The sequence below is a fragment of the Brachycentrus maculatus genome, unplaced genomic scaffold (assembly GCF_059751285.1).
Source record: "Brachycentrus maculatus isolate JH-2025_06_01 unplaced genomic scaffold, ASM5975128v1 h1tg000378l, whole genome shotgun sequence".
In the NCBI taxonomy this organism is placed as follows: Eukaryota; Metazoa; Arthropoda; class Insecta; order Trichoptera; family Brachycentridae; genus Brachycentrus; species Brachycentrus maculatus.
The window spans coordinates 504,864-530,792 of record NW_028281127.1 but is presented as its reverse complement, the minus strand read 5'-3'; the positions used below and the strand labels follow the sequence as shown (position 1 = coordinate 530,792).

The 25,929-nt window shown below is 31.5% G+C and overlaps 4 protein-coding genes across 5 annotated transcripts in view; 1 reads left to right on the top strand and 3 right to left on the bottom strand.

The window, feature by feature from the left end:
- LOC148303221 (NF-kappa-B inhibitor cactus-like) overlaps nt 1–7,683 on the bottom strand; it is a 28,584-nt gene extending 20,901 nt beyond the window's left edge. The window contains exons 1-2 of the mRNA XM_088270322.1: nt 7,000–7,683; nt 1,464–1,641 (exon numbers count right to left, since the gene is read on the bottom strand). Coding sequence (XP_088126448.1) covers nt 1,464–1,641; nt 7,000–7,394 — 573 coding nt within the window. The 5' untranslated portion in view covers nt 7,395–7,683. The remainder of the gene's footprint in view (nt 1–1,463; nt 1,642–6,999) is intronic.
- Nucleotides 7,684–8,219: 536 nt separating this feature from the next.
- Nucleotides 8,220–12,235, bottom strand: LOC148303220 (DNA replication complex GINS protein PSF1-like). 2 transcript variants are annotated; one of them, XM_088270328.1, is made up of 3 exons: nt 12,084–12,235; nt 9,644–9,708; nt 8,220–8,784 (listed from the first exon to the last, which is right to left on the bottom strand). In XM_088270328.1, exons 1-3 carry the CDS (start codon nt 12,153–12,155, stop codon nt 8,331–8,333), a joined length of 591 nt encoding a protein of 196 aa, XP_088126454.1. In that variant the 5' UTR covers nt 12,156–12,235; the 3' UTR covers nt 8,220–8,330. The 2 variants fall into 2 exon arrangements, with proteins under 2 accessions (XP_088126454.1, XP_088126455.1); XM_088270329.1 differs by lacking the exon at nt 12,084–12,235 and adding an exon at nt 11,662–11,969.
- Nucleotides 12,236–13,679: 1,444 nt separating this feature from the next.
- Nucleotides 13,680–16,577, top strand: LOC148303219 (mitochondrial import receptor subunit TOM70-like). The gene is made up of 2 exons (XM_088270312.1): nt 13,680–15,333; nt 15,675–16,577. Exons 1-2 carry the CDS (start codon nt 13,826–13,828, stop codon nt 15,835–15,837), a joined length of 1,671 nt encoding a protein of 556 aa, XP_088126438.1. The 5' UTR covers nt 13,680–13,825; the 3' UTR covers nt 15,838–16,577.
- A 6,789-nt stretch (nt 16,578–23,366) lies between these two features.
- Nucleotides 23,367–24,576, bottom strand: LOC148303218 (ATP synthase F(0) complex subunit g, mitochondrial-like). The gene is made up of 2 exons (XM_088270263.1): nt 24,443–24,576; nt 23,367–23,718 (listed from the first exon to the last, which is right to left on the bottom strand). The coding sequence occupies exons 1-2, from the start codon at nt 24,480–24,482 to the stop codon at nt 23,459–23,461; spliced, it is 300 nt and encodes a 99-aa protein (XP_088126389.1). The 5' UTR covers nt 24,483–24,576; the 3' UTR covers nt 23,367–23,458.
- Between the last annotated feature and the right edge of the window lie 1,353 nt (nt 24,577–25,929).

The following is a 25,929-nucleotide window of genomic DNA, read 5'->3' as shown; positions in this document are numbered from 1 at the left end:
ATTAGAATGATGCTTCTAAATATACGATGCAAGTTTCCTATACTTTCAGCGTTGCTCTGCTACTTCTTCCTCTACTAACAAACTCTCTTCCTTCAATTATATTTTTTTTTACAAAAAGTGACTTCTTTCATCGCAGTCTGTGGATCAATTTGTGAAGCGAGTTAGTGAAATTGAATTGTTATTGGACAAAACAACCCGTTCAAGTTCTCGTTCAATGCGCTCGAGCGAAAACATTACTGCTGTTGCCCGGAGTGTGCTTGAACATCCATCAACATCATCTCGTCATCGTTCTCAGGAACTGAACATTTATCGCACTTCTCTGAGGAGAATTTTGCATCATGACTTCAGTATGAAGGCATACAAAGTTCAATTACTCCAAGAACTGAAGCCTCATGACCATTCGATACGTTCTCGGTTCGCCCAATGGGCTGACTCTGATCAATGGGTTAAAAATGAAGAAAAAAAACGTATATGAAACATACAGAATTAATTGGATATTAATAGCAACAAAAAAACTGGTTTGTAACTGCTTCGGCTGTCATAAATATAAACTAATTCATAATAGCAATTTGGAGAAAAAGTTCAGTACCAATAAGTCCAATGTTGTGAGGATGTTTTACGAAGTAATGTGTATACCTTAACATTTATTCTAAAAGAGTTCATTAGAAGTCATAAAAGTAATGGCAAATAAGCTTGTTAACAGTAAAAATGTCTTTCCGTACTTAATTGGACACCGGCACCTTTATGGCGTTCGTATTCTGCAGGTACTACAGCGTGGGGTGCGGGTCTAGTACCGGGGTAAAGGAGTATGGCATTACGTGTTTCGACACATCGCTAACAATGAAATTCGCTGTAAGATTAAATAATAATTACAAATGTTCCAAGAATCTGCGCCTCACTTAATCATTAGTTCCCTAATAATTTTGACCTTCTGAGAAGCCGTTCAGTAGGATAACTGTCCTATGCGTATCGTGGGAAGTATAAAATACTCATTGTCTACTGATAACTTTACTTAACTTAATGCATAATTAATATATTTACCCGATAACATTATTGAAATAGATTAATAAATAGAAGATTTAAAAAAGCCAGATGAATTTATTAAACAAAATAATACTAATAATATCGTTATATTGCATATAAGAAGAGAATAAATATATGAAGTTTATTGACGATTTGAAGGTAAAACTCGTTATTTACAGGATAAAGTTGACGGATGACACTCCAATTCACGATACTTTAAAAAGTAACATTCTGCCTTGTAAAATAAATTTGAGAAAAAAAAACAAAATCTGATAGAAAGAATAAATAAATCTGAAATGAAAAAATATAATATACTTAATGGTAAAGCGATATTCATGCCATTGTTCTGTGCATGAGTTTTATTCTAAACTAACGATATTTTCTTGCAAGTGAGGTATTCCTGTACAACGTATTTCCATATCATTTTTTGCAATATTTACCTTAGCTCCCGCAATTAGCAATCTCCGGGCGATGTGCGACTGTTGGGTGAGGACGGCGAGGTGCAGGGGTGCTCTGCCCGAGTCGTTGCGGATGTCGAGCAGCGCGGGATGGGGGCACATGTGCAGGAGGGCGAGGACGGCTTCTGTCATGTGGTGGACTATGGCTATGTGTAGTTGGCTGCACATAACAAAACAAAATACCAGCATAAGCATAAGCGCCGAACAATGCTACGAATGAAATATGCAGATAGAAATTTAGGTAAAAATTTTACCCGATGTGAAATTTGACCTAAACCAAACCGTAACATACAATATATAAATTATAGCTAAAAATATAGACCCAAACTATTTTTTGCTACGTTTGCATGTAACTTATATACTTGCTGTAGCAAAAGTAATTAATTTTAATCATTAACAATATTAGGTACGTAATAATTTTTATTTTCATCGAATTGGAATGTACGGTGTTGTGGCAGGTAAGAGTCGATTCGTAGCGAGGATCTCGACACGAAACAACTCTACGTGGACGCGTGTCAAATTACCAAACGGAAAATGTTTGAATAAAAATTGATGAACCAGACCAACTCGGTTAGGTAGGTACGAGTACATAATGCGCGGTGCACTCTGCTTCCCGGCGATAAAATAATGTAAAACCTGTTTGGGAAAACCCGGAGAAATAATGGAGTTGGGAGAATTCGCGGCCGTTGCCCTCCCTTTATCCAGATTGCAACACAATGATGAGAACTTTGCCACGGTCTACAAATTTACACTTCCGAAAAAACCCAGCCGACGAATGTGAACTTTATATGCGGAAGAAAAAACTTTCCAATTTCGTATCTCGGAGTGGATATGCCGCTAACGTGACAGCATCACTATCAAAAATTCGAAAACTTGATTTAAAAAAAATACACAATACATTGAAAAGACAAGGAAAAATAAGGCCGACAGAATCTAATATTTAAGAAAATGCATTAGCACTGACAGTTTATTTTACTGACACTGACTAATACATGTTAAGGTGCAAAAACATCTAATAAAATAAACCGACGACAATTGTCGAATACCAATACGGTAACCGAAAAAGCAGAAGTTACCCACTAGGCCTCTATATATCTAGGTGATTGATTATAAGCGGCAACTTTTGAACTCAATTTGGTTATTGAATTCGAAAATGTACAAAAATGTGTTGAATATTCCAGTGTATATGACTACAAATGTTACATTCTAGTCGAATACGTGAAAGGTACCTAAGATAACAATTTTTAAAATAGGTGGAAAACAAAAGCTCCATTTTCCAACAGCAAAAGAAACAGAGAGAATTAAAAAGTGGACCGAGTTAATTTCCAAATCTCAAATTATCTAACAAGCGTGAGCAGTTCGAATGCACAGCTTGCAATGTGAGAGGAAAAACTCACATTAGAACATTTAATTTAATTACATCCATTGTTGAACTTGGAAACACCAATGTCAAATAAATTATTTATTTCATCAGCTCACCGGAGAAAGTTTCCGAATGATAAAAACATACAATGGACGCTTGGGAAAATTTAAAGCCACGATGCGGTAAACATATGTTACATAGTCACATGATCAAAACGCCTGCTTTCTTAATGGATTTCTCAACATTAATATTCATAAAGTGTGTTAAAACTTAATACGGAAAAACCAAACATACTAACGATTGCGATATAGGTACGCATAACGATTTTGCCAATGAATTCCACGCATTTTCAAAATATTACCGCGATATCATCATTGGTGTCAGATAACAAAAAAGAAAAACAAAAAGTTAATTTAAGTATGTGAGATAATAATATGAGTACCTTAATTTGCATGTAACGAAAGACTAGTGTCTGTACCTACCAAATAGGGGCTCACGAGAAAGTAGATTATTACGACGATATGGAGAGTACCAACCCTGATGAATGGATCCAATGTAGGGGGGCAGGGATCAACCAAAACAATGATAAAAACAGATTTAATGCTGTCGAAGAACGCTCTCTCAGACGAATCACCCCATCAATATGAATTTATTTTTATTTATTTATTTAAGTTTCACTTGCGATCATAAAACATACCATTTTACCACCAAGTGACCGTCATATCAATTAACGAGTTTATATTATTTTATTATTTTTATTTTACATAAATTATATACATTTATTTAAAGAACAATTATAAATCTATTAAAACATTTTTTTGCAGACCTACCAAGCCATCTTGTGTGTCTGTCTTATCGGTAAAGTTCTTTTTACATTTTTTTATTTATTGTTTTTATCCATTTTTTAACCTATTATACACACAAAAAAGAGAGAAAAAATTAAGAATATAAACTATTTTACAATTTTCATATAATTAACTAACTCTTAATCATTTACCCATTCCTTTATTTTGCCTTTGTTCCATATGTTATTTTGACCTCTAACCTCCGTAGTGATTGAAATTATATTTAAGTACAACATTTTGAGTGTGTCCAAATACTTGTTCACAAAATCTGGATTATCTCCAATTAAAGGAGTTATTTTCATATTATTTAATAATTAAAGGAGTTATTTTCATATTTAATAATATGAAAATAACTCCTTTAATTGGAGATAATCCAGATTTTGTGAACAAGTATTTGGACACACTCAAAATGTTGTAAATAAATTATCTGGTCAAATTATAAGCTTAATAATAAAAATGAAAATGGTATTTTCTGGCGTTCCTCATGTGTGTGATTATAATCCAGGATTCGGATCTCACATACTAATATAAGAGTTTCTGCTTAATAAAAAAAGCTTCTTTACATCTCACCAATAGATGTCTCTAGTGAAGTTCTAGTGATTCAAGAAAAAAGTTTCTAAATTGGTTCATATATATAGAACTTTCAAGAATTTGAGTAGTGTGGTTGTCAATAATGGGTAGAATTGGTGAATGTTACACGTGTGTAAAGTGATCACTTAAACCAGCCTATGACGGTCGTCAGCCCCGTAAATGCCCAGACTTCCATATTCTTCTTCATCTTTGATGAGATGTCAAAAAATAATATTATATTTAAGTGATTGGATTTTAGAAGTATTTGAATATTTGTCTCATTCTTATTTAATACATTTTAAAGTAAGACATTAAAATTAAATATTTCAAATCTTTTGTATTTTTATTTCTATAACTGATGAAATTAATTTATTCGTGTAGAAGTCTTTTTGTATTGCTTAAAATTCATTGTACCCCAAACAACTTGACGTGGCTAAACCATATATCCATATATGTATGGAACATAATGTAATGGCGTAGGGTCAATAGTTCACAATTCCAATGATGTTGAAATATTACTCTATATTTTCAGCGACTTATCTTCCTACCGACTGGATTGAATGAATGAAATTCGAACAGACCATAGAATATTACTCCCTCTAATTTTCCAAGGTGTAATTCTGATGTTCATTCGCCCAATGTAGATGAATTTTCTTCATTTTCTTTGTCAGATCGCTGGATTCCGTCCAATCAACCAATAATATTCCGAACATGTTCTTTGCCGAAAACGTTGATTAAGCTGGTGAATATTTACTCATTTTATAACAATTATACTGTATATATTTACCGTGCACAAAACAATAAATAGCGTTTTTTTACCATTAAATGGACTTTCTCCTTCAAATTGCATTTTTTAAATTTCGCTGATATCAGGCATAAAAAAGAGTAACCAAATATTGTATATGTATAAATATTTGGGAGTTACATTATTGCTAAAGAAAATTATTACTCAAATATATGGTACCATAATCAATATTTTTATCGAGCATTTTAAACATGGTCTGGCTGATTATTGCACCGGACAAAATCGGACAATTATTATTACGGCCATTACTAGATTCATTTTTTAAGTGGTACTATACAGTAAGGTATTTTTTTCACTTTAGGAAAGTACTTTTCAAAAGGATTCCCACAGTACTGGAATTTGAAAAAAACTGTCTTCGGAAATCGAGCATTGGTAGTCTATAGGAGAGAGTAAAAACACAGTGGAATACAAAAAGCTAGATTGTAAAAAAATACATTAACTAAATCAATGTTATTTCTACATACATATGGAACACAATATGTGAAATCAATCTTATGGCTAAATAATAATGATATTACTCTTTCGCGTAGGCTGACCGCGGGTGGAGTTCGACACTTTACGGATTGAGTGGACGACATGTATTAGATATTGTGATTACACTGTTGATTGTTTTGCAACATAATACTAACGTCATTTACAACGAAGTTATACTGCAATGACGTATATAATATTAATATTTACGTAAACATGTACCCCATCGAGAAACGTGTCAATTTATAAACGAGATTTCGCCTTGATACGGCAAAGATTATCCGAGTTTCGTCTAGCAAATAAAACAACTTCCCGGATGTAAATGCATTTTTTTTGTCCAGATATTTAATAGCAACAGCAAGACAAATAAACTGTTTAATGAATTAAACCATAATTTTGTGAAATTAATAAATAAAATAAAAACTTACAAAACACAAACATATGAAATAAATTAGGGCAGCACATATATTTTTTTTACTAATTTGAACTAAATTATTTAGCTTAAATATCGTAAATAAATAAAGTTTAACTTAAATGCTTTGGCGTAAGAATTAAAATTATTTAAAGAAGCAGAGATTACTAGAGTATGCCTTATATAGTAGGAAACATAATGATATATTTAGTATGTTAAACTGGGATATAATTATACGAAAACACAGAGATTTTCGGATCGCATTCTAGTATCTATATCAAGGGTGATGTTAAATCAGATATGTTACATTATAGATGGCCAGATTCTGCATAATGACTTTAACATTAAATAATGCTAATAATAATCTGTTTCAAAACAATTTGAATTGATTTTCCAGGAGATATTATTTATTTTGTGTATTTGTATTATGTGAAAACACGTTTAAAAAAAGTTTATGATACTGTTTTTGGCATTGATTATGAGAATGAATAAGTTATCTTAATCTGGAAAAAAATTCAAATTCGACTAGTCTAAAACAGCAATTGCTTCAGATAATTGAAATATTATTTATAATTCAATATTATCTTCAGGACGAATCACGGTTAGGAAATTCGTAACTAAACATACTCATAAAATGCGTATTTTTTTTAAAAACATCATTGCGTTATATTTCCCGGAAGTGATGCGAAACGCGCGCATCAAGATTTTTGAAGCAATGATTTTTTTCCCGTAAAATATTTGCGGTGTTACGTTCAACACATTACTTGCCACATTTGACCCCACTATCGGGGTCAAAAGCAACACAAATCATGTTTTCGAAAATCTTTAATTTCAAATAGTTGTATTATTATGTATGTATTTATAAGCTACCTGCCAGTACAATATATTTTGCTGTGCACTTATTGAAATTAACGATGAAAATAATTATGGTAAAAAAAATGTTACTTCAGAACCCAAATTCCCCTACACGTAGTTGTGCGTGCTCACACAACGTAAAAACAAGTACGATAAAAAGCAATGTAAGATAGGTTAGGTTGAATGTCAATACTTACGTATCTCCTTCATCGTCCTGATCGAAGTAAATCTGCAACGGTTCGGGTTCTGATCTCTTCTCGTTTTCGGGTTCTATTATATTTAATAATGGAACTTCTTTGGATAGGTTCGTGAGGTCTGAACTTAAGTCATTGCGTTTTTCATTGCGTAAATTAATGCTCGAAAATGATTCTGAGAGGAGAACTACTCCGCTTTCTAATCTCATGGAATCCCTGTCTTCAACTTCTTCCTCGACTGATTCTATTTCCTGGCTGGAAAATTGTTCACTGATTTGGCCCGAGAAGACTCCTGAATCTACGTTACAATCCTCATCAATGTTGCTCTTTCCATCATCCAATGAGGTTTTCTTGGGATTTGATTTAATGTGGGCACCATATCCCGGTTTATCACACATCTTTTATTACTGCGAAACGCGTTTATAGGAAATATTAAACCACGGAAACGTGATTACAAATATACAAACATTCAAAGAATAATTACTGCCTAATATAGGCAAAATAACTTGCGAAACTTCCAAATAAACAAAAGAAATAATATTTTTTTAAACACGTTTAGATCACTTTACATGCTCGATTCAAAATAAAATGACACTCGAAATCAAATAATAATAGCAGCTGTTTCGAAAAAATATTTCGTTCGATCCTCGACGGCGCACCTAACTCTCCGACACTCGTTTCACAATTGAAATATAAATGTTTCAATCGGTGATACGACCAAAATAAATCATGTTAAGGTACTTACGGACGCGCGGCATTTATCGTATACTGCTTTCGGAATTCTTTACTCCAAATTCGGAATAGAGCATTCAGGTGGAATATCGGATATGATACGTTTTTTATACGGTCTTTTTCTTTTAAATAAATTATAATAGTATTTTAAATACAATAATAGTTTTATTTATTTGCAATATTCGCTTTTCAAAAAACAGCAATTGCATTTGGAATAGATATCGAGTTTTGCAAATAAAAATTATGATATTTAAAAAAATCAAGAGTTTATAAAAAATATTTTTATATGTAAATCATGTCGAATCCGATATTTCTCCTATTCCGAGTTTAGGATTTAAAAAAAATCCGAAAGTGAACTAATACTACTACTACCATAACGCCGTTTCCTCGCAGGAGTAGGAGAGGATGGAGCGCCACTCTTCTGTCCTGACATACACTCCTTGCTTCCTTCACATACATTAAAAAAAACTAAAGTCATTAAAAACAAGTTGTTGGTTTTAAAATTCAATGTAATTTATATATTCAAATAAAATAAAAGAAGGAAAAAAAATATTAGATAAAAGTATCAAATTGGAATAAAAATAAAAGAGTAAAATATTTTTTTACGATATGAGTTCTTCTAATATTCCCTGACGAATCAGTGTTTGACATTCAGTGGTAGGTAAATAATGTCGACTGTCTTTATTGAGGAATACAACATCACCATCTTCTAACTCCAATTTCCCATAGTCGGTAAGACAGAGTACTTCAATGTATAGAGATTTTGGAGGTTTAATATTTTCAGTGAGATCGATCCCCCAATATCCAATCTCCTGCCCAAGAGATCGCATAAACGTGGCCAATGTGGATGAGTACTTGGAAAACCATTTAAATTCTTCTTCGGATAGCATTTCTTTGATTTCTATTGGAAGTACTGGTCCAAAATCCCATCTCATCGACTTGATCTTCATCAGTCTATTGTACATATAGGCAAGGAGACATCTTTTGTTTCGCTCAAGAGCTGTGTGCCTCACTTGAACTGTAGACCACAGCGCACGATTATCCGATGTAGCATTTCTGAAATTAAAAATAAATAGATGTTTTATTTCAAGTTGGGATAGTTATAATATTGATATTCCATGCATAGCGTGAATAATCCAGCGTATGACAGAATAAATAATAATAAATTGTTGATAATCAATTGGTTAAAAAGAAGCATTAAAAAAAAGCTATTTCAGACTCTCTTTCCAAAAAAATACATTTGACCTAATTCGGAATGAATTTCTCCTATATTGAAATGGAGTAAGCTATATATACTTCACAAATTTCTGAAAAACTGATAGTGCAACTATCCGCCATACTTTCAAATCCATCAACCAACTACTCGCACATTAAAGGAATCCACCAACATTGCATATTCTTATCTTTAAAAAATTATTGGAATATCAATATTGAATAATGGGCAGAATGGTAAAAGTTATACAATTGTATATAGTAATCACATATGCAATTAATCTGACTTATTTATTTACAGATTTCAATAAAAATAGTACCGAGTGTGTTGTGGCTTTTTAAATAATAATTTACTTGGCATTTTGTAATGATACCCAATTGGAAATAAATAAAACTACATTGTTTAGGAATATCATTGTAATGTATTTTGCGGCAGTGCAAAAATTGACAAAAAAATATTTGTATGGGATGCCCTTTAAACGATAGAGCTTATTGGCGTTATTATAAAACATAAGTGAAGTATATTATTTATTTTAACATGAGTGTTAGTTTTAGATAACGGTCAGGTGTACAATTAATACCCACAATATGCAAGCGAGTTTCCTACAAGCCGTCAGATCTTTACAAGCATTATATTATATTTGTATTTAGAATTGTATTCTAATATCATTTCTTATTAATAAATAACAAAATAGATACATACGCATCATTCATATTAGATTTGAACAAAATATCCATTTCTTGTATAATATTTCGTACAGCATCATCCTAAAAACAAAATGTATATCAATAACAAGTTTTCTCTTTTATATTTAAAAAAACATAAATTTATTTAAGTCTATTTTAGTATATTACTTTTGCAAAAAAATAATGAAACTAAAAAAGTTTAAATTGTCAATAATTTTCAAGAACCCCTTATTTCGAAATAATAAAAAAAAAACACATACAATCAGGCTAGAATCGTAAAATGACTTACTCATCTGAGCTCAATATATAAGAGATAGTAAAAACATTAAATTAGAACCATGCAATGGAATTTGTTGACTTTGAAAATACACTTTATTCTTTTTCTAATTAAATATGGAATGCAAAAAAAATAGAATCAAATATTCTATTGATGATCAAATAATATTTTTTTTATTTTCACCTGTAAAGTAAGACAGAAGTTAAGACACCTAAAGGATTAAGTCAATGGTATGCAAATATTTGAGATGAAAGTACAGGTGGCCCTCGACTTCTCCAAATTTTTCGATAAACATATTTTTTCCACGCTTGCATATTTTCTTTGTTTTGATGAAGATTGGAAGATTCAACTAAAAGAAGATTCTTATGTGGAGTTTCTAGCAAGCGAGGGCTGGTTCGAAAAATTTAAAATGAGATATTCTTTGCATGGTATTAAATTAATTGGAGCAGCTACTAATGCAGGTAAACATGCTGCAAATCAATTTATTTGTTACATTCCAAAATTTTTGAAAATGAAGATTTTTTTCTCCTTGCCAAATATTTAACTTAGACAAGACAGGCTTGTTATGGGAAAAAAATGCCTGATAGTATATTCTTATCAAAGAAAGAATCAACTGCTCCTGGACAAAAACATTTTAAAAAGCGATTGACATTTCTTAATGGTGATAACTTAGTTGACGATTAAAATTTAAAGCCGATACTAATTTATCAATCCGTAAATCCGAGAGCTTTGAAAGGGAAAGATAGGAAAGCGATTCAAGTCATTTCTAAATTAAATACAAAAGCTAACTAACTTAAAAAAATAATAATAAATCCACCAATTTAAAAAACATGGTTAATTATTTAATTCATGGCAACAGTTAAGGAATATTTTAATGATAATTTTTATTTTAAAGAATTATTAATCTTGGATAATTGCATCTGGAAACCCCAAATGTATCTTAGAAAAAATTATGCCCTAAATTGATGGGTGATCGTCTAAACCAGGCATGGGGAACCTGCGGCCTTAAGCCCACATGCGGCCTTTTGGCTATTCTAGTGCGGCCTTTTGGCTATTCTAGTGCGGCCTTTTGGCTATTCTAGTGCGGCCTTTTGACTATTCTAGTGCGGCCTTTTGACTGATGCTAATTTTTGTAAATATGCATTTAAAAAAAAAAAATTGACTGCATTTTTGACCATTTATATTGTGATATAATTGAAGTATTTAGTTTATAGGAAGGGTATCAAAGTTTTCTTTACTGCGACCCTCATGTTGAATTAGATAAGTGAATGTGGCCTTTTGAAGTAGAAAGGTTCCCCATGTCTGGTCTAAACCCTGAAGAATCTCTAGAATTTACATTTGACATGGTTTGAATGATGAATAAACTTAAGTAAAACGACAACAACCGAGATGAAGAATTAATTGAATCCCCGTCAAAGCTTTTGTCGACTGAATACCTAATTGAACAACAAGAGCCAAATGAAATAGAAAATGAAGGCAAAAAGAGGCTGAAATCGTCAAGACATTGAGAATAAAAAATATGAAGGAAGCCTACATGCATCTTGACAATTTTTTAGCTTTAATGGATGAATGTGATCCCAGTACAGAGCATATATCTGTAGGCCAATCGAAAGAGACATGGCATGTTATAGAACTTTCTACCAGGAAAATAAAAAAGGGTGGTTTTCAACAATCTCTTAGAGATATTCATAAAGATTTCGGAGTCCTAATACAATTTGTTATTGTATTAAGTATATGAATGATAAATAAACATATACCTGAAAATACATAACATTTTAGTGCTTCTTTTATACGACTTCTACTTTCGCACACATTTTAAGGAATCAAATAAGTGTGAATGTCGAAGGCTGCACTAGATTATTTTTATTACGGTTACACCGCTATTATGCGATCTCAGAAATATACCCACAGAGTAAAGGGTTTGAGCGTATTAGTAGTGTTTGGAGGGAATTGAAGTTGCTACTTTTTTAAGTAAAAAATTCAAATTCAAAACAGTTCGCAGACAAATGTGGACAGTAGAAAAGATTAATACATTTGATGATATATTTAAGGGTATATATTGACGTGAACTTTTTTTCACCTATTTCAATATTTCATCATTCTCTACAGTCGAGGTATCGGAAAATAGCAGTTAAGCTCCGATTGCCGCCTGTTTTTAAAATACAAATAAAGGTCTTACGTTATATGGTGGTATAGTGTCTGTACATCTTTCAGTATCTTTCAGGAGTTCGATACCTCGCTCGGCAAACATTTTAAGCTAAGATTTTAAGAAAAGTGTTTTTTTTACATTTTATTAGCACGAATAAAGTTTCGTATCTCTTATTACAAAGAAAAAATATTACGTACAATTGACATTTGATGAAAAATCATAGACTAGAAAAATGTTGACATATTTGATGTAACCCGGGAAACTGGCGTTCATTGAATTCCCGATAATCAGAGTAGGTACGGAGTCCGATCACTCAATCCGAATACGTAAATATGAAGTGTCTTCCAAAATCCCCTGCCTACTAAAATCCGATATATTAGATCTCACGTCATTATTTATAAAAGTTACATGACGGCTACTCAAGCTTCTTTTCAGACCTCTCAGCATTAACATTCCAATTCCAACTAATATCTAAAGTTGTATATAAAATAACTTGTTCATTTCTAAAAGATAATTATTTAAATTTGTAAAGGTGTATGATAAATGTAAAATAAAACACTCATCAAACTTTCATTACAAATAAAACAAACCCCGCTCACAGGATTACTAATATTTTCTAATTTCAAGTATACGTAAAAATAAAATAAAAATAATACAGGCTAGAACACTCGAATAAAAGGGTGAAAAGCTATAGAAGGAAAAGAAGAAGATTCATAAAAGTATCAAATACATTTTGGACAGTATATTAGGGATTCCTTCAGGTTGGTGCAAAATATTTTAATTCATATTATGTTTTTTTTCAATAAGTTATACATCATTTATACCTGACAATTATTTGTAATATTATTAAAATTTATGTTTCAAAAATACTTAGAATAAAAAAGAGATAGAGGATAATAAAATACATAAAACCAATTTTATTTCCACGAAAAGTAAGTTGTATAAAGCTGTGATATTCTTTAAAAAATACACACCCCTACTCTGTTTCTTTTAATTCCGTGATGTCACCAATTGACTCGCAGTGTTATGCGCATAGCGTAAAAAGGAGGTGGAAAAAATATATTTAGTATATTTTTTATGACATTGCATACATTTATTTAACTAAACTCCGAGTTATATTTTCGTCACGCTTAACATGAAATTTAAAATAGATTTGTTTCAATAATGGCAAAAAGTGTTTATAAATTATCGAACAGGTTTTACTTTTGAATTATTTGTGTTAAAATCGTGGTATTTTTAGTATTAAAAACCATAAAAGTTCTGGTAGCCAAAGTGATAACTACTATCAAAGAAAGGTGAATAAAAAAAGGTTTTTATCTTCATTTTAGTACTGGGTAAGTAAGCATAACCAAATATACGTGAATATTCCGAAGGCATTATTTTTTGTATTCCGAAAGCATGAAAGCCATACAAAAATATGCACACACAGCGTTTGTTTCTGAGAGAAAAATATTTTGAATTGGATTTTTTAAAATGTGTTTTATACCTTAGTAATGCCGAAAAAAGAAAAAAAACAGCCGAAAATTTGTAAACCGTGTGTTTGCCACATAAATGACAATTGACCACCGATCTAACCAGATCAGATGATGTATCTAAACACAACTCCAAGATAACAGAAATGAAAAAGAAGATGAAAATATTCGGATTCGGAGAAACGAGTCTTCTGGTTTGTGACGGATTTTGCTTTGGCGAATAGTATTTTTATTGGTATTTTATAAAGTCATAAACAGTGACCGCCTGATTTAATGAATGAACGTATAACTATTTAACTTATGTTCGTAAATATGGCTACTGGAAGCACAGGAAGCTCATTCCCCAAATGGCAATTGGCCATTTTGCTCGGAGCACCGATTGCCATAGGTTTAGGTTATCTCTATTTGAAAAACCGACACGAAGACCCTGAAAAGAAGCGTTTAGCAGAAGTAGCAGCGAAAAAAACTATTTCTTTGGACGAAGAGCAAGCAAAACCAGAAACACCTCTCGATCGTGCGACGAAATTGAAGGCCGCTGGAAACCGCGCTTTTCATGCAGGAAACTACGACGAGGCGATAGTTCTGTACAATGAAGCTATCGAAGCCTGTCCACCAGACCATCCCATCGACCTGGCAACTTACTATCAGAATCGGTCTGCGTGTTACGAAAAACGGGAAATGTGGGATAATGTAAAAGAGGATTGCACAAAAGCTCTTTCATTGAATGAGAAATACGTTCGCGCCTTTTTACGAAGGTCTCGGGCTGCGGAGAAGAGTCTAGATCTAGTTTTGGCGCTGGAGGACGTTACGGCTGCCTGCATATTGGAAGGATTTCAGGTTCACGGCTCTCTGGTAATGGCAGACCGAATTCTGAAAGCTCTTGGAAAACAACACGCTAAAGAAGCCATGGCCGATAAAGTTCCAATGATGCCTTCCAAGCATTTCATTAAAACGTACTTTTCGTCCTTTACTCAAGATCCTATTATGAACAATCTTGGAAATGGGAAAGAGGAGCCAACTTCCGGATTTGGCAAGGCCAAAAAGGCACTGAAAGATCAGGATTATGACAACATCACCACTTTATGTACGGAAGAAATAAACTTAAATACTCCTCACAAGCTGGACGCCATGTTATTAAGGGGGACGTTCTACTTACTTCTCGGTCAGTATGATGAAGCCCTCAGAGATTTTACTACAGTTATAGATAACGAGAATTGTTCAGTAAAACTCAGAGTCAACGCATTGATCAAGAGAGCGTCTATGTACATGCAGATAGAAGACATAGATCACTGTCAGGAAGACTGCGAACTTGCGAGCAGACTGGACCCGAACAACTCGGATGTCCACCACCACCGCGGACAGGCATACCTGATCACAGGGAAGGTGTGTGAAGCTAGTGAAGAGTTTGCCAAGGCCGTGGAGCTCAATCCGGACTCTTCAGTAGCCCACATTCAGAATTGTTACGCACAATATACAGTCATGAAATTCGTTAATAATACAGAAGATCTGTCCAGTGTTTATAAATCTTTTGAAAATGCTATTGCGAAGTTTCCAAAATGCTCGGAAGCTTACATTCTATATGCGGAAGTTTTATCAGATCAGAATGACTTCAGTCGAGCTGAGGCTTTGTTTGACAAAGCTATAGAAATAGACCCTCAAAATGCCAGTGTTCTAGTCAACCGAGGCATCATGGTGCTGAAACAAAATAGGGATGTTGAGAAAGCTGTCAAACTAATCACCAAGGCTATTAATATAGATAATAAATGCCTCTTTGCTTATGAAACATTAGGCACTATTGAAGTTCAAAGGTAAATATTATATATTTTTCTTAGATAATATACACTAACTTCTGTTCAATGTTTTTAATTAATCAAAATCCTCAATTTTTATTAAAACAATGTTGTAAGTTTTGTTAATTTGTAATGTTTTCATCATAGATGCAGAGGTCACAAGATGCCTCTGTTTATACATAACTCATAATTTAACAACTTTCAGTTTGGTAGGTGTCAATAAACAAAAATAACAGTCCTCCACTGTGTGGTGCTGTTATTCTATCATTTTTACGGAGATTTTATACTTGTCAAATATGTAATTTATCAGGTCTGCTTGTAATTATTTTTTTAATATGTTTTTTTATTTTGTTTTGTAGGCAAAATTTGAAGAAAGCCATCACTCTCTTTGAAAAGGCTATAGCGTTGGCTAGAACAGAGCCAGAGATGACGCATCTATTTGCGCTGAAGGATGCCGCCGCCACGCAACTTAAAGTATCCGAGAGATGGGGACTAAATCCTACAACATTCACTCCCACGTAGAATTATTTCCTTTATTCCTTGGGTAGATAGTTTTACTTCATTGTTGTGTTATTTCTCGGGTGTGATTTCCTCATAATCCAAAAGAGTTTTAACATTGCCTTTGATTTCTGTCATTCGCCAACTGGTCACATATTTACACTTCACATCAGATCTCCTGGAAATCCTGTCAGCATCGTTTTATATCTGTGGGATAACTTAACTACAATGTAGCGGATTCACTTTGTGTACATTGAATATTAACATTTTTGATATTTTTTTAAACTATCACTTTGGCTTAGAGACAAAAGGACAAAAACTCCATATTAATAATTTTAACCCCTCGACACACCTCTGTGAAGTACATAAATGTGTGCTATGTGGTTGTTAAAGATGTGTGATTTGGTGGTATCCACATTTCAATTCTTATTTCTTCGAACGTTATACTCTGATTATAATGAACTTTTGCTTACATGCCGGATTATTTGTACTGTAAATCAACATCTGTCTAAATAATCATAAAGCATTTTTTTCCATCAGTGGTGATGGGGTCAAAAACTAAATTAAACATGTTTTCGAAATTTTACATCTGTAAGGTATATAAAATGTCTATCTTGGACATTTAAAAACATAAACATGTTTCTTTCAAAATGTAAAATGTTTTTTTTGTCTCGTGTTAAATTCTTGTTTTGTAGTAGTTTTCCCCTTTGTTTCTAAGCCCCTGATTTGTCGTCAACAAATTATATTACTTTGCATAGAAAAAAGATATAACTTTTATAATATTCGGACTAGCACGCTAGAAAATTAATATATTCTAGGCACTTAAAACATTTTCCTTCTAGGATTGTAAATTGTAAATTTGAGTATTTGTATTTATTCTGTATTATAATTAAAATATAACTTTGTTTTAAAATCACTATAAATATTTTATTATAACTTGACTTAATGTCTACCGGTTTCAAAGCTAACCGCTTTTTTTTAACAACGATTAATACTTGAAAAAGATGCGGTTAGCTTTGAAACTAGTAGACAGTTATAATAAAATATTTATAGTGATTTCAAAACAAAGTTATATTTTAATTATTAAATAGAAAACACAAAGTTATTGCTTCAAATATAAATTATATTCTGTAATAATTCCATTAATATAAAAAACATTGCTAGGCTTCTGGCTACTCCTTGTAAATATTTTGCCATCAAGAGATAATATTAAATTTTATTTAAGTATATATTTATGTAGTTAACTCTAATAATTATGAGAATTTTTTTAAATCTTCACATATCATGCAAATTCTTCACAGAACTGTGATTGTTAACATTCTTGAACTTGTAGCTCCCCAAATATTCTACAATATTTGTTGGCACGACTATTTTTACAAATACATTACCTGTGCTACCGTATAATTATATATATATATATATATATATATATATATATATATATATATATATATATATATATATATGTATATATATATATATATATATATATATATATATATATATATATATATATATATATATATATATATATATATATATATATATATATATATATATATATATATATATATATATATATATATATATATATATATATATATATATATATATATATATATATATATATATATATATAAATTCAAGTCCTTTGAAAGGTTTTCAAGGTGTTAACAATCACTTATATCACCTACTTTTTCTTATCCACCAAGCCAAAGTATTTTGAATAACGTACAGAATATATAATTTATTTATTAGGATTACAGACATTAATTTATTAAATCCGTAAAATGTATCAACACCTATCATATCTGATATTTTGTTTACTTCTGCTGATAAGTCAAAATTATTCATTTCTTGAGAAATGTGACATGCGATTTTATCAAATTACAATATTTTTTAAATATCTTAGGAAGATGATGAATGAGCAATAGCTCATTCATCAGAAATATCACTATTTAATTCACTATCTGGTTACCCTTCATTTAGTTACACAATCACACATAGTTTCTGATAGTTATTTTTTAATACATTAATAAAGTTAAACCTCGATATAACAGACCTCTATTTAAGGAACTTCAGATATAAGGGACAAATTCCGATCAATGTAAAAGAAAAAATAAAATATTATACATGCGTAAATTTGAGTGTCATTGCATGTAAACATTTTTTGGCGGCCATGATGATCACAAATTATGTCTCAAAACTTAAATTACAAGTAAAATTTAATTCCTTTTTCAAAGCGGGATTACAAAAAGCAAGTCAATATCAAACAGCAACTTCACTTCACTATGAGGATAGAATTTTGTTTGTGTTGTATTGTTTATTTATATTTAAATACAGTGTTCATATTTTAAAAGGAAAAAAAAAATTATTTACCTTTAAAATATTTTTATAAAACAGATTTTCGGCTTTAGTGGACACCCCCCCCCCCCCCCAATTAGTCCGGTATATTGAGGTTTTACTTTATTTGTCAATTGTGTTATAGTCTAGACCACTGATGAATTTGCAATTCAGCTAAACAGGTGTAATAATAGTATTGTGTGAGTAAATTAAAGGTTATATAAAGACTACGGTGTAGTATGATTTTTATTACATTCATAAGACGTTAAGATGTAGAAATAATGAAAATAATACATTTTATTAACAATAATACAAAAATTAACTATACAAAGCGAAAAAAAGTACTCAGTTTCTTGTGAATAAAGAAAATGAACACTTGTTATCCATCTATATCGATATTAATGAAATGTAATGTCTAAAACTAGAGGTTTAATGAACATAATACATAGCTTCAAATATTTATCTTTCTTACGAGAATATAACCTTCATAATTTTCATGTTAATTTCTTGTGAAACTTATTTATTATTTTATAATATAACCTAAGGGGAAGTGCTTACTCTACATTATGATTTTATTATAAAATCTTTAATAATGGTTTAGAATTATGTGTCAAGTGTGTTATATAACCAACTTCGTACATCAAGGGAAAACATGATTTTTATCAGATAATAAACGGATCTTAGCGTAAATAATATAAACATGTGTGTGTGTGTGTGTATATTATTTACATAACATTACTTTTTTGTGCTTAAAAAAGTCATTAAAAATTTGGACTATAAACCCTGTATATTTGATTTAGTAAAAAGGAGTACCCAAAAGCTAACTAGAAGAGAATTATGTATTTCTTTCTCTGTTCAATAATGTTTTTATACTTTTAAACATTGTAAATTGTCCCTCTATGTAAGTTAAATATCCCTTCTTCTGTTTGAAAACAATATCAATTAGATATTATTTTAACTATTTGATTTTATTAGTGCAATTCTAGGTACACATATTTTGTTCTTTTGGCGAACCGAGGCAAAAGTGAATAAAATCTATCATATAAATTTTTCTCTCTTATGCATCAGTTTTTTTAAAATTAACCTAGAATTGTATTTACTCCCCCGAGAGAAACATTATTTAAAACAAAACCCACTTCATTCCTATATTTATACATTCTGATGTGATGTCTTAATTATAAACTTTCTTTTTTACTGTTTTGTTCTCAGATAGTCAAATTATTTTAATATTTGCAATAATTTAACATTACATATTGAGAATTAAATTGATATAATGTGTGAGGTACTACATATGTACAAAAACCATTATTTATAACAGCTAAATATTTTATTGGTTTAGAGGCAAAGGAGCTTCTTTAAACAAGGTTCTAATTACTAAGCCAGAAAACATAAAAAACTTTGTACATACATTATATTTTCCCCCTATCAAAAACATAAATTGTGACCCAGATTTTTCCCATAATTATACTTTCATGTGAAATGATAGTCCTATAAGCAATAATGCCATCAATAAGTTGACCTTAGCGCTCATTATGGGACATTGATTTTTAGCACATTGGCTTGCAAAGGTCCTAATTTTTGTTTTAAAATCAATAATTATAATTGCATTGTAATCACTTTGTATTATAGTTGTTTTGTATAGATTTTTTGTTGTTTTAGAATAATACAGTTATTGCATTTTATTGATAAAATTTGTTTTCTTATTTATAAATTAACTAACAAACCCGTACCGCATGTGACGCTCATTGCGCTAATAAAGTAGCTAACGTGGGTGGGAAACCTAACTCTGGTCACCACCAACAAGACATTGAATGTAGTCCGCATGGCTGGAAAATGCTGTATCTGACTATGCACTCAACTCTGGCGCCAAGTGATCGGAGGCAGGGCACGAAGACGCTATGACCATGCCGCATCCTGCATAATGTCCTCTTCACTTCAAACTTTTCTTTAAATCATCAACAACAAAAGTACCGTAAAGTGGGTATACTTTGCACCATGGGTGATACTTTGCACCACCTTCTGTAAAGAAATTGTAGAGCTGGTCATCTCTGATACATGTCATTTTTCATTCTACTTTCTATTGTTTCTTATAGATGGCACTTCAATCTACTTTTTAGTTTACGGAAGTAACAGTCGGTCGCTATTGCTTCAATGCGTTTTTCCTGTCCAAACGTAAAGAAAGTTTTTTGTCTGAAAATTGTGTCCGAAAAAATCCAGTGAAATCAGTATACTGAAACTAGTTACAACAAGTGAGTGGTCTCTAAATCGTAGGTAGATAGGCCCTGCTTTTCTCAAATACTGTATTTTTTAGTTACGTTGTCAAGTTTATGTAAAAATAATATTTTTTTAAGAACTGACTTGTATTGACCACAATTGGGGTAACATTGCACCAAGTGCAAAGTATCCACAAAAGGCCATAGTTAATTAATTTGATGAAAAGTCTTAAAACGGCTAATACAACTTGACATGTTTGCTAAATATCTATTGGTTTTGTGTACTTACTTAATTCCTGATGGTTTATTTTTTTCAAAAATGTCTAGAACACACAAACAGCGGCCTTATGCCAGACGATACTACGATTTTACACCGAAGAGAGTGGAGCAGTATTTGGAGGCCATTCGAAATGGTACAATCAGTCAAAGAAAGGCTGAAGAAATTTTCGAAATCCCCAGAATGACGATTAACTATAAGCTCAAACAAAGGTCAGCACACAAAACCTGTGGGAAAACCTCCGATATGTGACAAGGGCGAAGAGCAATCCTTCGTAAACTGCATAGTAGACATGAGTGAGTACGGTTTCCCAGTGAGTGTTTTTAACATTCGCTACATTCTAATAGCCTATTTGGATAGATTTGGCAGAAGAGTACGAATATTAAAGAACAACGTACCAGGCTCTGAATGGATAAGATCATTTTTGCAAAGACATAAAACCTTGACTGTTGCTAAAACTAGTCAGTTGCTTAATCGGTTGCCATTAAAAGCGTATGACGATGATGTGCGCCAGAGTTTTCAACAGTTTTTGGAAGAAAACAGATTCAACCCAAAGAATTCAGTCTTAAAACGCAGGAAAACGATACCGATAGAACCAGGTAAGAGCATTGCTCACGATCCAAATGTCGAAATGAACGTTGACGAGACACAAATGCTACCTGAACCAACTACATCAATGATCCCACCTTCCGCATCGAAACTTCCAGCATATCTAGCATTAACTGATTATAGTTCACACGGAAACTTTGAGGAAGAGGGAGAAGAACAAAAACGATGACTGAAACCAGTTATCGTATTTGTTCTTCCGTTTCATTAGGACCAGTAAAAAAGAAGGTGGGAAAATATGTCGTATTTCATTATGAAGGAGAAAAATTTCCGGGACAGATTTTGGAAATAAAGCAAGACAGAGCTGTTAAATCCATGTAGGAGAGTCTCAAATCGTGGAAGTGGCCGATGAAGGATGATTTTCTTCAATATTCTTGGAAGGATGTAGCGGGTTCCATAAAAGAACCGAAAATGCAATCCAAAAGAGGTTTCTTTACCGTCCCGGAACTTGACCATATTTAGACCTAATTTAATTTTAATTCCTATTACCTATATATTACGATATGTTTTAATATCCACCTTTTATTTTAAATAATTTTAAACCTTCAGTATTGAAAAAAAAAAACATTTTTGTTAGATTTTTCAATATTTAAAAAAAAAAATTCTATCAAGTGTCTTATTTTTCCATAATTATACAATATTATAATCTGTATTTAGTGAACTGTGAGCCAAAACCCTTCATAATGTGCAACAAAACTTGTAGGATAGCCTTTACTTTGCATAAATTTGGATTCTAGTACGAAAAGTGTAGAGAAAATATCATGGTGCAAAGTTGTACTTTACCCCGGGATACTTTGCACCAAAATATAAATATAAAAAAAAAATACAGGCAAAATAGATAAAAATTTAAAAACGTATCAGACATGTTACAGGTATATGTGTTATTACATTGCAATAGTTGAAACCTCAAAAAAAGTAAAAAACCTGATCTGAATAGACAATTTTTTGAAAAAATGCAGTATTTTGGTGCAATGTATACCCACTTTACGGTACTTAACTTAAATTCATATTTACTTAAGAGTTGCTCTCTGATCAAAACTGTATAGCAGTTAGGATATGCAGGACCAATGGCGTGTAATGCTCTCCCATTACTAGTAGACTCTACTTAGTCCAAAAATGCAAAAAAAAACGTACTACAAAAAAAATGTCCCTTACTGTGTTTTAAATTTGGACAGCCGAATTCTATTTAAGATGCTTGTCTGCAGATAGGATAGTAAGGATAGGGAAGGTGAATATGAAAAATACAACACAAGCGCCCGGACCAATTGAAAATAAATCTTTCTTGAATTAATTTTGCAATTCGCGGGAATCGAACCCGCGACGCCAGTTTCGCAGTCAAGCGTCTACCCAACTACGCCACCCGCCTGTCTTTATTATTAAATTACTTTCTCTATATTTTAAATATCTATATATCCTGCAGGTCAAACACATCTACTCCCAGGGAATCGAAGACACTATCTCCCCTGCTACTAGGTGGGGACTGTATTCCCCTCGTAGTCAAGGTTTTGTGTGAATAAGGGGGGGCTCACCCCCCGTTATTCACAAAAAACCCCTCTCAAGGGGTCGACCTTTCCTTGTTGCGAAGCATGTAGTCCCACATGTGTTTGCATCGTGCCCAAATCTTGCAAACATATGTGTTTTAGCTTCCAATACACGGTCCCTGCCGAGAGAAATACTTCCTACCCTCAACTGAATTCTGCAACACATGTTTTAAATTCACAGAATTATTCTCTACTGAATTGTCATTTTAAGGCTGTATCAGTTCACTTCCCACAATGTTAAAAATTATAATTAATTTCATTACCTTTCAGTTATCTCACTTTAAATATTGAATTTTATTGAATTTTTTTCAAATTTGTCATCTCTCTATTAATTTGATTATCTCATTAATTGATTTGTCACTTTGCGGTAAAATCTATCCATTTTTAATTAATGTTTTACTTAGTAAATACCACATCATTTTCAAACACCATATGGTATTTGAAAATGATGCGGAATGCATCGAAACATGTGTCACAGTAGATTTTAAGAAATAGTGGTACATATTTACTAAGTAAAAAATTGATTATCCACTATATTATGTATATTGTCATAGGGTATAAAATAAATAAGAGTAGAGTATATACTATTTATTTATTAAACAATAATAATTTGCCAGCTGACATTCAATTTGATGGTAATAACGGAAGCGAAAGGATATAAGGATTTAGACTTTGTACCCAACAAAGTGTCGTTTTCCAATACATTCACCGATATAAAACCAAAACAGTATTTCAGCTCCAACCAAAGTGTTGAGTGTCGCTTCCTTTACTGTGAGTTCCTTCCACTTGCCTGTCTTAGCACTGTTCATTAGTTTTCCCAATCCGGATTTGATGGCAGGAATATCACCCGGAGTTGGTGGGGTAAGTTCAACTTTAGCATACTTCAAGAAAATATTGAATTTCGGTTTTCCCTGAGCGATGAGACCTGAAATTCCAACACAATATTAGATTTCTCAAAGTACATTTCAAAAACTGTTTATGGCAATGTGAGAAAGTGCGGCACAAAGTGTCATCTTATGAGTAAACTAAATTTAAGCACACAGGGCAGGTCTGAGAAACATAGTTTAAACGTCGTCAAATGGGGCAAAGTGATGAGAATATTTTATAACATAATTTGTACACTGCGAATCCAACCTCACCTAGCGCATGCTCACACAATTTATTTTATTATTGTTTTTAATATGGTTAGTTAGCTGCACCAAATTATAATAAAAAATACACTTCACCATTTGACCCAATCAACAGCGATATAGCCCAAATATAGCTTCAGTTCCATAAACTACAATAGAAGTAAGAATGTGTGACAAGACACAAATCGAACATTTTACTTATGTTTACTTTTTGAAGTTGAATAGTTTTGAAATCCTGTAAATTGAACAATTTCAAACGAGTGAATTTTCGTTTTTTGTTTTCTCAGGCAAATGATGAATATTTCCATACACTTGTCAAAGAACCTTATCTTCTGTAGGAGATGAAGAACATGAATTTCAATATCGTGTAAAATATATTAAAATGCCGTTTATAACAAAATAATTTCAAAATCTAAGCTTGAATAGAATCGAAAAATATGTAGAAAGATGATTTTAAAAAATGTTACATAATTCTTGATAATAATTTTCGGGAATACGATTCATCCAATCGATACTCACCGTTTATTACACCCGGGAGTTTTCCAACAAGGGATGCCATTTTAATCGAATTGATGAGAAATTATCAGAAATGGACGATATAATGGCTTCGGTCGAAAAATAAGTATTATAACCCACAGACTAACTAATGTTATAACCTATGCAGCCATCGATTGACACCACCAGAACTACGGCTAGATAAGTTTAGTAAATGCCATTTCTGATTGTATCCCTATTTTATTGCATACTTTTTGTAACAAAAAAATGTTTAACGGTTTTAAAACAAGACAAATACCACGAGCCTTTAAGATTTTTTTATAAGGTGCCTATATTTTGCATGTATACCATAGACAATTTATAACAGTGGGTACTTTATGCTGATAATAAACGTCAGTTTTCGGAATTTTGAATGCACAAAAATCCTATAGAAATCCTATAGCCTACCTATTTATGTTTTTTGTTTGTATACATTATATTTATTTTTATATAAATGAAAGAACAAGCCCTTACATACACACATATATATGTAAATATATATATATATATATATATATATATATATATATATATATATATATATATATATATATATATATATATATATATATATATATATATATATATAAATATTTATATATATATATATATATATATATATATATATATATATATATATATATATATATATATATATATATATATATATATATATATATATATATATATATATATATATATATATATATATATATATATATATATATATATATATATATATATATATATATATATATATATATATATATATATATATATATATATATATAACGTGGTAATATTTTCCTTTTGAAAATTAAGTGTAAATAATATGTAAAGTGGGTGTATAATAATAAAATAAACAATGTGTTGCTTTGTAATTAAAGAAACGACAATAAAAGTTTATTCTTAATTAATCTTTACAATAATTTTTATATCTATCTGATTCTGACAGTTATTTTTTCCTATCGGATCTCTTTTGTTTAATTCTGTGCGACGCATGCGACATCTGTGGTAGAACTGTTTTATAATATGTAGGTACTTTTTGTAAGTACTTAATAAAATGTATAGGTAGGTACCTAGTTATTTTATTACATCTCCCCCCTTGGGGAAGAAAATTCATATAGTAAAATTTTCACTCGTCCTCCGGATCATCTCCTTGAAGTGAAGGGACTGGTATAAGTTTAGTGATATGATAAAGGTTTGATTTTATTTTTTTGTGACCTGTATCAATTCTGTATATTGAGTTAGAAATTTTTTCAATAATTTTATAAGGTCCAATTTTTAGTTCATCCAATTTTTTTCTGTTTAGCTTGTTTCCATTTTCCACATACACCATGTCTCCTACGTTGAATTCGCAGCCTATTCTATTTTTGTCAAATAATGTTTTATTGTAATTATGTGATTTTATTGTATTTTCAAGCGCTATTTGCCTGTCTCTAATCCAGTCATTATTAGATTTTCCTTGTTTT